Source organism: Pipra filicauda, unplaced genomic scaffold (assembly GCF_003945595.2).
Source record: "Pipra filicauda isolate LSUMZ 115617 unplaced genomic scaffold, ASM394559v2 scaffold258_size1095741_pilon, whole genome shotgun sequence".
Taxonomy (NCBI): domain Eukaryota; kingdom Metazoa; phylum Chordata; class Aves; order Passeriformes; family Pipridae; genus Pipra; species Pipra filicauda.
The window spans coordinates 883,921-901,376 of record NW_024104374.1 but is presented as its reverse complement, the minus strand read 5'-3'; the positions used below and the strand labels follow the sequence as shown (position 1 = coordinate 901,376).

Below are 17,456 nucleotides of genomic sequence, written 5' to 3'. Positions count from 1 at the left end.
AAGGCCAGGGCCTAATCATAATACAGTAGTCTAAGGTACAGCTTTGTAGTCATCCTCAGGTGGGAAAAGGCCTTTTTCAAAATTTTTAATTATTCAGTTATTCTATGACTGAATGCCAAGCAATCCAAATAGACTGCTTTCATGGTCCAGCTAATTTGAGAATCCTTCAGTATAAGGTGATAGCTTGGAAGATGATAGCTCTAGCAAAATTAAAAATAATACTGTCTTCTTCTCAAGTCATTTTCTGTCTTGATGGAATCTGAATTTGTATAGCTGCTCTATCATAAGAGCTGATTCATGTGAGACACTGGGAAAGATGAAAGCTGAGAACATTACACTTATTAGAGATAAATAACATAGTGGAAGTATTGACATCAGAGATTATGGACTGCCACAGTTATTCCCCAATGAAAATATTCCTTCCAATGTAGGTGTTTATGTTAAGGATGTTTATCAAAAGAATTTTTAAGAAAGTCCTCAGAACAGCAGAATTAAGAGGAAAAAAGAATATAGATATTATATGCATTCCTTAGATTTTCCTTATATTCATGGACTAATTAAGGAATGGGGAGATTATGGTTCTCGTAAAAAATCAAGTATGAAATTCTATTGATGTGTGTTACTATTGAATAGACATTATGAAACATTAGGGAATTGATGTCTATATCACATTTTTAGTCTGCTTTATAGAATATTTGAGATATGTGTACAACATCCTACTATTTGTTTGTAGTAGTCAATTTAAACTATTTCAGGGAACATATGCATTATATATGAAATACTGAAAGATCCAGCTGAATAAACACTCACATTTCCCATCAACTTCAAAGGTCTACAAGTAGACTTTTGCACAATTTAAAATGAAAAATGTGTAGTACATGCATCTGACCTTTTACATTTAAAATGCTATGCTGCCTTATCTAAATTATATATGTTTTGGATCTTTCTGTATTAAATGTAGGTGGAAAGATGAAGTTTCATATGTAATATTTCTCCATAATATATGTTCTTTAGGTTTTATTAATAACACTTACTGTACCAACTGTGAGTTTATGTGTCATGAACCCATAAATATTTCAGAATACGTGGCTAAGTAAAGCTGTTGTTAACGCCCATTAACACTTTTCAAGGAGGAGTGAAATGTTATGATACCTAGATGTTCTAGAGCAGAAATGCAGAGTTTAATATCAGGGTATGAGTTTGGGATTTTTTGGGGAGGTTTTTTTTGTTTGGATTTTTTGGAGTTTTTTTGGTTGTAGGTTTTTTTTTCGTTTAGGGGTTTTTGGTTTTTTGGTTTTTGGTAGTTTATTGGGGTTCTTTTTATATAAAATCCAATTATATTCTTAAAACACTTTTTAATTAGCATGTTTTTATCAACTACAGCTCACATGTGATCTTTAAATAAAAAATTTAAGCTGCTACAGGAAAGCACATTCACTTACTGCAAGTACTCATTTAGAAACGAATCAACATGAATTAAAACCATATAAGTACAAAATGGTTGTCCAACATAGGAAGCTGTTAAAATGAATTTCTGGTAGATATTGCTGATGATGCTGAAGTCAATAGAATGAATTTTTTTCTTTTTTAAAAGAATGTGATTTCCTTAAAAATAAGCTGCATGGCAGTAATCCTTCTGGAAGTAAAATGTCAGATTTTAGAAATATACTTGCAGAGAGAAGAATGATTGCATTCTGATTTACATTAATATATAAGAAAAATCGCTACATGAGGAAGAAGTTAATTCCCATTCTTATTAACACTTCACCCATGAAAATGAAATCATAGCATTTGATCTTTCTCTCCGTGAATTCAGTGTATTGAATTTAATAGAAAGACAACCTCATCACAGCTAAGTCCAGCACTGGCCCTGCTATTCTAATTAGACTTTAACAATATTAGTTTCTTTTTGCCCTCGTCTTTTTACTTCATTTCCCTTGACTGGAGTGCAATTTCACCAAAACGTAGGAGACTAATCATTAACTGGCAGAAGCATATAGACTGAAACTTTAAATTGACCATCACAGCAGTAGAATACCAGAAATTTATAGAAGCATAACCATTTCTTCTGCTGGGTGTGTGATAATTGTTTTTCTGCTCATTTACATCCAAAAGTAATTAAGCTCTACAACAAGACTATGTACTGTTGTATTGGAGCAAAGTCTGCTGTTTGAGGTTATTCAGAGATCCCATGAAAACATCACAGTGGGAACTGTTGTTCATTTGCATTGTCACTTCCTAAAAATTTGCAGAAACATACCCTTGAAAGAATTAGGTCACACAAAATGTGGCCTAAGGGCTTCTCCTTTCTATTTTCCCCAGTGGAGTTCTGCAGCTGATGCGATAAAAACCGTTCTACATCAATAATTTTTTGAGTTTATGTTTCCTGAAAAATTTATTTGGCTTATGGAAATAAACCATCTTTATCATTCAGTGGGAAAATTTCCTTGTCTTTCCTTCCAGATCTGATTTCCTGATACAAACGCAGTGGTGTTACAGTCTGAATCTTCTTCAGACAATTGTAGTTAAAGCCATACATTAAAAACGCATGTCAAAGTAATATTAGAAAATTTTTACAGCAAACTTTGCTTTCCCTGAATATTACCATTTACATATAAACAAATACAACTTAGCTGAGACGTTTTCTTTCTCATGACATTTCTTACTGAAGTCTCACGGTGTTTCATGGTCATGTGTGCCTTTTCCTTTTAAAGGGTAATGGATAGCTATTGTTTCCTTGTGTTATTGACACTGCGAAAAAAAGCTATGAGATAACAACATAGCTAGTACTTTTCTTATTGAAAATAAGCTAATTAATCACTGCAGTGGGCAGAGAAAAGCTAACTCTCTCTCTATTTACTCCTCTGAAACACATTGATTTACATGGTGAGGAATGAATTTGGCTGACAACAGTATTATGCCCTTTGTTTCTTAGTACTTTGTATATGCTTGCTTCTTTAGTTAGGAAATGCTTTGATATAAATAAACACACTTTAGTCCGGATTTTGTAACCACTTACACATTTGCAAGACAGTTTCCTGAGTCAGACCTACATCTGCTTATGATACCAAAACCTGCATTTTATGTAGCATAAGAATTATCTTATTGAGAAATTTTGCATGAATTTTGTTGAATTCCATTTTCTGAAGCTTCTGATACATGTACTTAAATATTTTGCATATCTTCCTGTATTTTTTCCTCTTTTCTTTGTTTTCTTTCAGATTTTTTTTGGCCTTCTCTATTTTATGGTTATATCTTACTTAAGCTTACAACGGTACACGTGATTCTAACATCTAATTTATACTTGTTCACTTTGCCTTGTGGTCATGGAAGTTTTTCCTTGAATATTTGGAACAGTCTGTTGTGAGGACAACACAGAAAGATCATCTTTATATAATTTCTATAGATTGTACAGTACAATAATATTTTTAACTGTTATTAAAATATAAATAAATAGAAAAGGAATAAGCTTTAGGTCATTTATTATATCTGTAAAAACATAAACAACCGTAAATAAATGAAGATAGATTCAGAATAACCATCTGTTAGGAAGTTAGTTCAAGTCAAAACTCTTAAAAATTGGCACTGTAGACTGTATTCATGTAAATATGTATTTATACATTTAAATATCTAGCCTCATGTACAGATGTTCTGGTTCACCAGAGCCTTCATTTGGGAACTCCTAAGGCCTCAGGATCGACCCACTCAGGTAGCTGCTGAAAATTGGATTCAGGTGCTAAACTTTGTGTCTCTCTGCAGATGTTGGCACAAGTTCATAGTCTAGCAAAGGGTCTGTCTCTATAGCTGCTTCCTTGCCAAATCATAAGCATAAAGGTCACAGGAGCATTCCTCCATGAGTAACTAATTTGATAATTAGGTGAAATCTCCCTGATCACAAAAGATGCAGATTTGAAACTACATAGGCTGGGCTTGCTTCTTGCTTCCTAGGAGGGTGCTTCACCACTAGGTTTTCAAATTCTGAAAAACAAGGCAGCCATTGCTGCCCTTGCTCATGTATTTTTTGCCTGCCCTCCTAAAAACACAAGGCTGAATGGGTCACAAGGTTATTCTGTAAATCTTCCCCTGCTCCCCATCCCCCAGCCCTCACCCCCTTAACTCACATAACTTTTAAACTCATTGTCCCAAGTCAGTCAAACTGGAAAAGGGACAGAGTTTCTGAAAAAATAAGCATCTGGATGGAGAGGAGAGATCCAAATTCATAAATTCATGCCCGTGACGAGAGAATTCTTGGTAGGGTATATACAACAGATAAATGTGTCAAAACATGCCTTAGTTTATACTGCCGTTTAGCTGGTAGAACTTGTGGGAAACAAATTGTTATTGTAAAGAGGTGTAGTACCAAGCCAGCACACATCCATGGGAAGCAGGTATCATTACTGTCTCATGGCACAACTTGCTTTTGAAGAAGTCATTCAGTCTCGCCCAGAAGGAATGGCAATAACTATCTACCATCAGGAAAACTTCTGAGCTGTAGCTCCACACTAGATGCAAGTATTTAAGTCTCTGAGAAAAACTATGTTTTAGACACTGTTCTGCTCCCTGTTCCCCACTGGCTGCCTCTGTGAGACTCACTGATCAGCCTTTCACTCACTTGGATAATGTTCTTGGGAATCTAACTCCTACTGTATGCCATGAGGTAAATCTAATGCAGCCTTGCTGAGTCTCCTGCAGAGCCAACGTGACAGATATTAAGTGTTGCAATTCCTAACTTGGTCTGAAATCTCCATTCTGACTCTAAAAGATTTATACCACTGTGTTGTCTCCTGCCCTGTGTCTCTAATTCTGCCTGACTGTTTTCACATTGTCTTCCGTGGACATGTGAAATTAAGTCAGTCTGTTAGCTGAAAATTGTGAAAATTGTGCTATTATTGTTCCTCTCCTATAAAATCGAGTTCTTATCTTATTGTACCATTTCCCCTACAAAGCTAGAACCATGACCCCTGTTTAAGCCATTCTGAGCTGCTAGATATAGATATGTTACAAGAGTGAGGATATGTAAATAAACTGATATTAGCCTGACTTCTTTAATGTCTTCTGAGGATTCAGTGACAGCGGTTATAATCAGTTCCAGACAACTATCAGCAGTTTCAGGAGCTGTTGAGGCAGATGGCTGAGGCACTAGATCTGATAATAAGCATGCCTAAAATGACTTATTGACTCTTCTGCATTTTTTGATATTAAGTAGAGAGGAAAGCTTAACGCTTCTCTAAAATGAAGATATTACCAAACCAGCAAGAGATTTCTGTATTATTCTTTTTTTCTTTTTATCCATATGATTAGAAGAAAAGAAGGCAATAGGAGAGGTCTCAAGCACTGGAAGGCTGTTGGTATCTCTCTTCTCATGGACTACTAACAGCTTCAGTTCACCTCCTCCATCTTATAAAGTTAATACATAAGCTGATAGCACATTCCTGAAAGAGCCCTATGCTTACATTAATATCATTGACATTCCGTTCTAATCATTTCCCAGAGCAGACTTGTAAGTAGGCAAGATTCTTGCTCATAACTGTAAAGCAAAGATATTGGGTTCTAGCTACAGATGTGCAGATAAGCCTATCTACCTTTTCACCACATTTTGCTACAAAATGACAGTGGAAAGTCAACAGGCTCAGATGTAGCTTGTCAGTTGGCATCCAGTGGGCTATTTTAAATTACACTATGGAATAATTATGCTAACCCATAATGCATATATTCATATAAATTAAAACCTTTATGAAGCATACTTAGAAAAATTAACTAGCAAAAGGAATGTCCTTGGCTTCTCTTCCTCCACTTTCAGCCTTTGTTTGTCTTCTGCTCCTCCAGTGTCCACATTCTTCTCCCTGGGACAAGAAAGGTCTGTTTTACTTATCAGTCAAGCACTTAATTAACTTTGGTTGTGCTGGGACAAGCAATGCAGGAGGACCTTTCCAGATATCACCATTCAGTGATAACATTCCTTGGGGACTCATGACGAAATTACCTCACATTAATTTATGGAGACTACTATATATTATTCTTTTCCCTTAAAATAACATCCCATAGTTTCCTTCAGAAGTCATCATTCTGCTCTAGCTGCTGTTGTCCATAAATGCTCACTGATGTTTTTCTGAAGCAGAGTTTTCTGTTAATCTTGAGGTAACGCTTTCAACAGGTACCAATTCAGGACTGCAGCTACAGAGTTGGATCAGAGACCTGTAAACTCACTGCAGCCGTTAGCATTAAAGAACGTAGGAGATGAAACAATCATCTGTGGTTGGCTGGAGAGAAGTGATAAAGGAATTTTGTGAGGTGTTACTTCTTCCTTTCCTCTGGAGGCTGACCCTACCCACTGAGCAATAAACATTCCAGAGCAACTGCAAGAGAATATTACTCTTGAAATATGTCCCACTTAGATATTAGTCAGGCTGACTTCCAGGTTATCTTTTCAAGGTGTCCCAAATTTATCTAAAAAGCCCCCTTCATGACATTCCTTCATAGGAATGGACATTTCATTGTTATTAATGTAAAGCTGACTATAACGTGTGCATGTACTCTAAGATCACCCAAGTGTGAGAAAGCATATTTAAGTTGCCAGGGAAGAATTTTCTTGACAGCTTTTTGCTTTTACTCGGCATTATAATACATGAAAATGCAAACTTCAACTACTCAAACACATTGTGCGCTGATGTGTTATATAATGTTTTCTTTGCTCTTACAAAGCTCTAGGCTGGCCAGAGTTGACCGAGAGCAGTCAGTCATATCACTTTTTCCTTCTCTTATCTCTTCCTTACTGTCCTGACATGCACGTGTGTGTGTGTGTGTGTGTGTGTGTGTGTGTGTGTATGAGCTGTTTACTTCTGAAGCTGAACAGTTATAGACTTGTCAGGCACGAGGACTGGAAGGGCTATAAGACATGAATGGCGAGTAGAAAATTAAGATTGCAGTTACAAAATGTAGCATGCTTTAGCTATGTTAGAGAACAGAAATGGTCATATTTGTCAGGATTGGCTGGAGAATAAAAAATTACAGAATTTCTAATCCCATGCTTGAAAGCACTGTCACAGCAGCATGTCAGGATAGAAAAGCCTCAAACGACCACTGCAGAGGAGTTGAAATTACTGTACCTAGTTCACTGCTGTCAGCCTATAGAAACACGATATGTGCAGCGGTTTTGGACAAACAACCAGAAATTCACCTGAGAAGTAAAGATTTTTTTTCAAGCATGACTGTTCAGGTTTACTGCTTTTGTAATGAAGTGAAAGGATATTAAGAAAAGTATTACAGACTGAACTAGAAGTGCTGCATTCTTAGCAGTTGGATGTTCTCTGTGTTATGACACTTGTATGATCAGTGTTAACTGGGTTCCAGTTCACTGTGCTGAGCATGTCATGTATCCTGTTTGCCACAGAAAAGCCATTTTTACTTTCACACATAGTTCCAGAATAAATGTTTAAAGGTCTTTTTTTCAGCAAATGTGTGAAAACAAGTACAGTCTTAAGAGATTATGGATGATTGCAATTCTTCAGGTGTAAGCAATGCGAGTAAGAGCAATGTTTTTTTCCTATATTCATACATGCCAACAGTAAAATTGTATCATGAACACCAGAAATCAGAAAAATATATTCTTAATTCTTTCTCCTATAGCTAGGACCCATGATTGCTTTTTATTTTTGTCAGAAAAAGTACTATCTGGAGTGGGAAAAAAGACCATGCATTAATAATTTTTCCTGGAACAATGCCATTTTCTTAAAACAATGAAGAAAAGTAATAAAGCATAATAAAATAAATATATGAGTTTATATATTAAAAATCATTTTCTCTTAAAATATTGTAATATATGTGAATACTAGTTCTATCTTAAAAAAACTGCTTATCGTTTCCCGTACTATTGCTTTTATACACACTTATTGTATGTAATTGCTTCTTTGGTACAAACAATTTTATTTAGGCATCACTAAAATGCCTGTGTTTTAATAACACTGTGATCCCTTCGTGAAAAAGTTAGGAGTACATTTTAGTAAACACATTCTAGGGTCTATGATATCTACAGTGGCATAGTAAATATTGACTTTATATTGGATAGTAAAGGAAGTAATCTTATAAAAGTTGCATAAGTAGCAAAACAAAAGGTTTTGGTGTGTATTGCAGGAGTATGTCAGTCTGCTAAATCTCAGTAGGTGGTCTAAGTCAGGTTACTGAAAAAACATATATATATATCTTCTGTCAGCTGGTACAAGTATAATTTAGACAAGAAGGTTGAATGTTTTCCAGCTAAGAATCACTAATGAAATGGTTCTTATTCACTTATCTTTCTTCACAGTAAAAAAAAAAATTCAGTCTGCATGTGGTGTATGTGCAGTTTCTACATTGCTTTCAAAAGTCTTCAACTTACACAATTCAAAGCTGTGAATCTGCAGAAACACCACACCTAGGGGACGCAATTTCCTTTTTCTTTTTGTCTCTTTTACCTTCCTATAAGTAAAGACTACACATCATAATAATTGGCTTTTTTCTGTTTACTTGAAAAGCTGTTATAAATTCAAATGTATGCTTTTCTTAATATAAAATGAATAGCTGTTAACTAGCTTTGATAAATATTTTTCATGTCCTTCATGTTCTTCATAAAAAGAAAGTAAATTCACATCTTAGGAAGGTTATGTTTTTTTTGAGGGGGGGTTTAATCTATGATATGCATTGATCTAACTGGAAAAACTCAGAAAGGAACAGAAATCAGATTATTCAATTTATTAAAATACATACCTACATATTACAAAAATATGAAGAAACACTAGAAGGAGCTATCCTGACACTTATACTACTGATATCTGGGGAGTGGGCTGTTCCTTTCTGTCTGGTTTAAGGATAAAATAGCACATTCCAGTTTCAGTGCTAGCTGCCCTTTAAACTGCATAAATTCTGTCCTTGTCCTACAGCAGTGAAAGAAATCTTGGCAAATCCACACAGTCATTCATAGCTTTCATCTCCTTGTCCCTTCTTAAATCACTGCTAAAACACCTTCTGTTGACTTCAGGTTCTCACTTATTTAACTTAATTAGGGAACAGTGAAATTAGAAAACTGGTAACTTCAAGCATATCCAGCAATGTATAGGCATATCTAACAACTTGCTTCCGTAATTTTGATGGGAAATTTTTAATATCTTGACCTATTTTATACGGTTGCATTCCACAGAATTGTTAGGATTGGAAGGGACCTCTGCAGATCATATAGTCCAACACCCTGCCAAGGTAGGGTCACCTAGAGTAGGTGACACAGGAACGTGTCTAGATGGGATTTGAATGTCTCCAGACAGGGAGACTTCACCACCCCCCTGGGCAGCCTGTTCCAGTGCTCTGACACGCTCAAGGTAAAGAAATTTGTCCTCATGTTGGGGTGAAAATTCCAATGACAATAAAGGGCTCACTCTTCTGTCACAAAGTTACAGAAGCAGTCATTGAAGTAATTTAGTTGCCAAATTTTTGATAGGCAAGCTAGACCAAATAGGGTCCTTAAATGGTAATGATTTTGAATGCTCAAACTAGACACGACCATTTCCATTAGTACGTGGGAGATGTACAAATATATCAACAGTTATTAACACAAAGTAGTGAATTAAAGAGCTTTTTGCTTGTGAAGAAAAACCTAGGGCTTTTCCTTAAGAGCATTTTGGTCACATTAATAAAAACTTCCATTGGGGGAAGGAGGATGGATTGTTAAGCATCTTGGGTTTAAGTATGTAACTCAAAAATTGGCTGGTTTAGGACTACATTTCATACTGAAATCAACAATCTTTAAAACATTTGGAGACTTTTGGGTTTGTCACTTTGAATTACTTTAAAAAGTAAATTATGTTTATTCCACACACGTGCAAAGATTTGTTTTTTCACGGTTTAATTCCTTTTGCATTAATGATGCTTTATTTGGATGAGGAATTAATGGCATGAACAAACCTTATTTCACATCAGTCCAGAAAAGCTATACAAATTTTGCACACACAAACATGATTTCCAACTAAAAAAATACTATTTACATTGTAATAGCTTATATACATACAAAGCAACTAAAAGAACATCAGATTCACATAACTGATGCAACTCTTGTTGCACTTTAAGCATGATTTGTAACTAATATATTGTTTTGCAATACTAAACAGCATACCGAGGCCACAGAGATCTCAGACTCCAGATTCCATTCCCCTGTTGAGCACGCTGTTTATGTAAGATTATTTAACTCTACTTTGTTTGATATTGATCTGCAGCACAAACATAGGCAAACTTCAAAGTCTAAATTAATTGGAGAAGTTTAAGTACTTATAGAGGAAAAAACCCACAATAATCTCTTATTTTTTACCTCATTGGTCAGATATGTTTGCTAATAAATTTTGTTACAGAAGCTGTGATTTCTTTTTCATTTTTGTACTTCTATTAAAAAAAAAAAAAGAAAAGCCTGGGCTTAGAAAGGATTACATCTGATATTGTTAACATTTCCTGGAAATGGAGAACTGTGATAACAGCTGCTATCTTGGCTCATTTTCAGTTGGTTTTTTTTTTGGTTTGTTGGGTATGGGTTTGTTTTGGTTTGTTTTGTTTTTTTAACTGCAGCAATTTACAAGTAGTTGCAGCTATCTCTTGTAGGCTTACATTGTTAGTAAAACATCATAAGTCAGTCAACTGTTTCCTTTCCAATCAGAGCACTTCCTCTACTTACTGACTTGTTGACTTTCTGAATAGTATTTATAGTAACAGCACTTACACTGTACAATAAATGCTAATTTATGAAATAACTGCACATGGAAGATAACTATAGGAAGAATCTATATTTTATGTTAAAGCAAAATGCCTTCAATGAGAATTAAAAAAATCTTTTCTGAGGCAAGATGGGCTAAAATGTCTCTATATTACTATTCTTTTTAAATTCCAAGCATACATGCTCTCTTCTTGGATTGAAACATTCTTCTGCAGTCTCTGCAGTACTGTAGCATTGTAAAGCGACAAACACTCAGCACTTAGTGATGAAAAACAGAAGGAAGAGCCAAGTAAAGTAAGAAACAAGGAAATCTTAGTGTTGATAGTGTCAAAAAGCAGGTCTGTGCCTATTCAAAGATTTGGCCTTCTTTGAGTTATATTATTATGATCAGTTTTAATGTTTTCAAGTGCTTTGAAAGATACGTTATTTTTTTTAATTATGCTTCGTGGTTTCACATCAGGGTGTAAATGAAATTTTATTAATTTTTCAGCCAAATCTGTGCCTCTTTCTTTGGTATATGATTAAGCTTCCAAAAGTGTTGTATATGTTGTTATCTGTTACTATGCCAAAAGTTTAGATTTGTTTTGTATCACAACACATTCTCCCCATGACATTTGTAACTTCAGCAAACCCTTCTTCACAAAATACATTTTCATGTTTAAGGAGTAGCACTTCCTTTCATCACATTTGAAAAGCTCTACCAGGCCAAGGGGATCTCTGCACCATTTCTCATTCTGGGATTACTCTGTGCTGAGCAACTGCAGATACTCCACCCTGAGCAACCTGAAATGGAGCTGACTTAGAGCAGAGCATTTGGACCAGAGGTTCCTTCCAACATAAGTTACTCTATTAACTCTTCTTTCCAACTCTTCTATAGCTTTGAGGCCAGCCTGCATGAGGCCAGTTTGAACTTCTGTGTGTACATAATCTAGATGTGTCCTAAGAACATGTAGAAGGATGTTCACATTGCTCTGAGCCTTCAGGAAGGGAACATGGAGTTCTCTGTCTGGGTTGGTAACAACCAGAAGCCATAACCTCTTGGTGTCTCTTCCTTGCCCTGAGTGAAATGAACTGGCAATGTCCCACTGTTTCCTAGCAGACAGGAAGGGTTTAGAGTCTTACCTGTTAGGTGACTTTTCACAAACTTTCAATTAAATGAACAGGGAGACCGAACTACCTCATCCTTCCCGGATCTGACAAAATCAGGTTCTGAGTCACAATGATAGGAGTGGTGCAAAGGAGCCTTCCTCCCTCTCCCCGCAGTGACTCATCAGGGGCTTTCATTTTCCACTCCAGTCAGTAAGTCAACACCTTCTATGGCAATTAAACTTTTCCTAACAAGAAGACTTTGAGAAACTCATTAAGCTCTGAACTGCACATGAGCTCTGAACTTACATGGTGTGAATCCTGACATAGATGCCTGTCAATCTATAGCTGAAATCAGCTTCTGTTTATTTCTTGGTATTGGTGATAACTCCCAGAAGGAAAAAAAGTCCAGAAATTTTCCTCAAAATGTTTTAATGCTAGTTTGTCCTGCTTAACTGCATTTTGTTCTGTGACAGGCTCAATCTCATTGCAGCTGGCTTTTTTTGTTTTGAAGCAACATTCAGGTTACCGTGTTGCATTTCTGTAAACCTTCTAATTGCTGAAAATACGTGTTGGTTGGACTAGGATGAACTGATCCACTTAAAACTGATTTTTACCATAATTACATTTTACCATAAACAGAACTTTCATCATCGGCAATAAAAAGTTGAAAATTGTGGTTTGTGACTGATCCCTTCCATGACTTGGAACAAGTCACTTTACCTTTCAGTATCTTTGTTTCTTAGGATTCAAAGAGGGAGGAATGTCTTTCCAAGTAGTTTTACTGATTTGTGTACAAACGAGAAAAAAAAAACAAACCAGAAAAAAAACCCAAAGCCATTATACAAGAGGTCTTTGTTAACTAGTAGTACTTCAAAAATTTCTGCTAAGAATCATTTTAGGCAACAGTTCCAAAGCAATAAGTCGAAATATATGTGTAGGCCTGTATGTTCTTAAAATCAATAAAGAATCACTTTCATCATTAAAGAATAAAGGAATAGCCTTTGAGTTATAATTTGATTAAAAATGTTGCCTAAGCTGGGGACATGGGGCTGTCTTCACAGTCTCTTCAGAAATCTCTTTTAAGTATTATTATACCCTCTAATACTAAGCATTCCTCAGATATTTAACACATGGGGAAAATATGATATCCCAAGTTCTATGACATCCCTTCAACAATAGGTGCATGAAAACTCATGTTTTAATTTGTGTCTTCCATAAAGCAATCACCTTTGGAGCAATCACCACCAAGACCGAACTCTGATATCTCTGACATACTTACAAGCAACATATTTGGGGGATTAAAAAACCTTCTTTTTGAGATCTGGCCTACCTTGAAGTGAAATCTAATACACTGAAAAAATGTCTTGGACACTTTCAGATGCTAACAAATGTCCAGAATTAAGAATAGATCTGACTGAGCTTTACGGGTTGTTTTACCCTTCTTGTCCACTCCAGAACTTCAAAGCTGCCATATTGGGCTCTTAGTGCATTGGGAGAAACTTGCTTGTCCTTCTTTAATGCAATAAAATTTTATATTTTTAGCATTACCCTAGTGAAATTTCAAAACAAAATGAGATGGAATACAAATAATACCAGAATTTCTTTAATATCCTGAATCATTAATAGAACCATGTCTAAACTCAAATACAAGCCACGTTTTAAAACAAAATTCAAATCCTCTGCCAAATGTTCCCTGCCAAATGCTGAGTTCAGTCCCTGAGGATCTGAGCAGGGTTTCCTTGGCTACAGCAGCTGGCATTGGCAGGGCAGTGAGTGCCATTCCTGGGCTTGGTGTGCTGGGTGATTTCATCAGCTAACACAGGTCTTGACAGGTGCAAAGACTTTCACTTTGCTTTAAGGACCATAAAACCTTTGGTGCATGATTTGGGAGATTGGGAACTAACTTTTTGGTCTAGGAAGGGAAAACGAGATCTTTTCCTGATTGTAATCCTCTATATCTGTTACTAGTCCTTCAGTGTGTTTCTTCCAAACACAGAAATAACTTTTGTTCTGAAAAGAGTTCTTGATGACTGCTGAATTTGCCATACATTTCACTTGGGCACAAAGATATGACGAATGTGCTTCCTAGGATTTTCATGTTGATTTATTCTTCCTCATAAAGGACAATTTCATAAAGAGCTTGAATCAGACCCACGTTCACACTTTACATATGCAACATTTTTGTGACTGACAAAGCTGGCTTTTCAGGCAAACTAACTTGGAAATAAAGTCAAACCAGAGAAGGGCATGCTGAGTCTGCCATACTTCAATGGCTATTTTTTTCCAACTAATCATCATTACTATTATGAATAGATATTTACCCTTAGGTGCATTGGGCAGATCATTCTGACTCATCCATGTAATGGATGTTGTCCTCTTGGGTTAATGATTATCTTTTTTGTCTGAAAGATTTGTTAATTCCTGTAACTACATAGGATAGCTATTTTAGTACTTACCAGGTGACCTCGATGCTGACATAACCTTTCTAGCATTGTTGGTTGTAGCTTGTGTCATGACATTAGTGTGAATTATGGCTGTCTTGAGGATACAAACCTTCATATAGCACAGATGGTCTATAGGAAAAAAAAATTGTAATGACAGTCTGCACATCACACATTCGGTCTTTGCTTGCAGGCTATTTCCTTCATCATTGCCTCCATCTCTTAGGTACCTTTTAATCAAGCATCTAAGATGTCATTTTTTGTACAGAGTATGCTTTCTAATAAAGAGTGTAACATGCAATTCTGGAAAATACCTCTTCTACCAGCATTATCACAGTCTTGTTGGCCTCCTCCAAACTTCTTTAGCAATGTATCCCCATTACTTCCAGCTGATTTTTTTCCTACTTCTTTGAAAGAATGATGAAAGCTGTGTAAGCTCATTAGCAGAGCATGTGTGTAGGCTTAAAATTACAGATAATAGACATATGGTTGGAAAGTCAGTAATTCCTTTACATATTTGCCAAGACTTAGGTCAAGGTTCAGGGTTTCCTTTGCTCAGACTGGTGAAATCAGAAATACCTCCAGGTGTTCTGGAGAGTGCTGGCAGCGTGCAAGCAAGACAGGTGATGAGGCACAGTTATCTCCATTGTTTTCTGCAAGAGCAAACCATGTTTACTCTAAATTGCACTCAATTGTGATGTGCTTTTCTTTTTGCATTAGTATTTTGTATAAGCCAATCCTTTTTTTAATAGCTCCTGGTGTTTTCTATACACTCTCATAATCTCTTATTTCTAACATTACAGTAAATTCATTGTAATAAATTTTGATGTCACAATCCTGACTTCTAATGTCAGTGAAATTAACAGTTAATGTATTCAAAAATATTTGTGTGCTTAAAAGTAATCATCATTTAAAAAAATTACTACCTTTCCACTCAGAAGGGCAGCCCTTGCATGTCACATCTGTATTTGTGTACCCATTTCATAAAAAGCAAAGTGACATAAATATGTGTAAGCAGTTTGAAAAACTGGTATACACATAATTAACTTGGAGTGCAATCAGATATATTACAGGAAAATTCAGCAAAAGGATGATTTTTTCCCATGTTTACCAGCTCTTTTTTCACAAGCGTGGTTCTTCAGTTTTTACTGATAACAAAGTCACGAGCTTTAAATCCAGAGCCTTGGCCTCAGATCTAGGAGAGGATATGAGGATGCATGGAGTTGTACATCTATGTCTCATCGACCAGGGAATCTGCAGTGGGAGCAAAATCTACGCTTGCCCTTGTGTGCCGTGTTTCTAATGTGAAAGGCAGCAATGCCCGAGGAGTTGGTTACATTGTCTTGACAAGCCTGTCTTTTGCTGGCTGGCTGAGAGTGTCAATGAGCAAACAGTGTTGTTTGAGATGTTAAATGTTTCTTATGGGCATATTGTCCCTGCTGCCTACAGTGAGGCCACTGGCTGCTTGCGTGTGGACTACCTTACAGCAGTGTGACAGCTGCCCCACCTGACCGCTACACCACACGCCGCGTACCACCATCTGAGTACGTTGTGCTCCTACCAAATTATTTTTCATATATGTCTTGGAATATATATTCAGATACTTTGCAGAATATTCTTTTAAAACCAAACTAATTATATTCTCCTCCTTTAAATCTCTCAGCATCTTGACAGGTGAAGTTATTTCTTATTGTTCTTGCTTTGTTGTCGCAGTTGTTCACACTGATTTTTAAAGAATTATGATCTGTGTGTATGATCGTGTGTCACCCTTGCTAGTCCATGTTAGAGAAAGCAGAAGTAAATGTTACTGCATCTGGGGTCTGCAACAATTTTTCCTTTTGGCATTGACTTACTTTTACACATTTTTCAGGAAGCAGAAATTTAATGAGTACCATGTTATACTCCAAAAAAATCTCTTTTAGGCCAGATGACATTCCCTCTATTAGAAACAAAAAAAGTGTTTGAATATGATGTCTAACAGGGAGCAATCCCAAACCAATACCTTTTTAAGGTTTCAAACCATAACAACTCTAGATTAAATCATGTTTTGTAGAGAAGTGCTTATGCATCTGGCAGTTGAATTTTGTCTTAAATAAGCAATGTTAGAAATAAAGAAGGAATGGTTTTAAGAGATTAACAGTGTAAGAGAGTCCATATTCATCTTATAAAAGAATGTGTTTTCTTTATTTTTATTAGGATTTTTTCTTAGATACTAAAGTAATGTGTACATGAATTTTGAAGGTGTATGAAACTAGAGCCTGAGCAGAGCCTTAAAGAGATACCAAACCAATCCTATTTTCAAATTCAGCTCTGTTTCATGTCACAGAACAAAGTTTCTAATAGAGGCACAGTGACTGACCAGCAATTGCAATTTCCTATGTCATTATTTCAAAGTATAAGACTTTAAATATATTTTTTTTGTCTTTTATTAACCAGTTAATTTAGGCGATGGAATAGAATACAGCCAGCAGAAGCGTGAAAATATTGGAGTTCTCATTCAAGAGACACTGGAAGCCTTTGAACGCTACGGTGGAGAAAATGCTTATATAAACATTAAATACATGGTTCCCACTTATTGGTCGTGCCTTTAAACTGAATTATATTAAACGGGATGATTCCATCTGTGTACTAAAAAAACTGTATCTGACTCTGTATGGTATCTTGTTAGTCATGCTTTATTTTCTCTACAGCTGCTAAAATAGTGGCTTCTGGGGCATTAGTGTGTTAGCACTATTGTGAACAAGGCTTTCCAATACATAAATAGTGTCTGTTCCTTTGATTACAATGGTGTACTGTGCTTGTTTGTACCCTGAAAGAATCACTCCTTTATAACAGAGCTGACTCGAGCAGGAATCTGAGTTAAACCTTCACTTGTATAGACAATAAAACTATAATTTTCATACGCGATTCAGCAATTGCTGTTCTGTGTCCGCTTGCCCTGAGGGTGATGTCAGAGGCTGTAACAAGAAGAGTTTATGCTGACTGCTTAATAGGTGTTTGTCATGGAAGAGAAACACCAGTTCAGCAATGCCTCTCTAGCAGCTGTGCCGAATAATGTGCACTGACATACAATAAAACTGTTGAATGTACATAACAACCACAGCAGGAAAATTTATATCATCCATTATAAAGCACTGTCATTAAATTAATCCAGGTTTCTTACACGCTCCTGTTCTCGGCTTGCAGGTGCTTACCTTTCA

General features: G+C 36.1%; 1 protein-coding gene across 1 annotated transcript in view; it reads left to right on the top strand.

Moving 5' to 3' along the window:
• The window catches only part of PACRG (parkin coregulated), a 180,553-nt gene extending 163,386 nt beyond the window's left edge, over positions 1-17,167 (top strand). Inside the window, exon 5 of the mRNA XM_039382123.1 lies at positions 16,693-17,167. Within this exon, the coding sequence (XP_039238057.1) occupies positions 16,693-16,847 (155 nt within the window). The 3' untranslated portion in view covers positions 16,848-17,167. The remainder of the gene's footprint in view (positions 1-16,692) is intronic.
• The last annotated feature ends 289 nt before the right edge of the window (positions 17,168-17,456 follow it).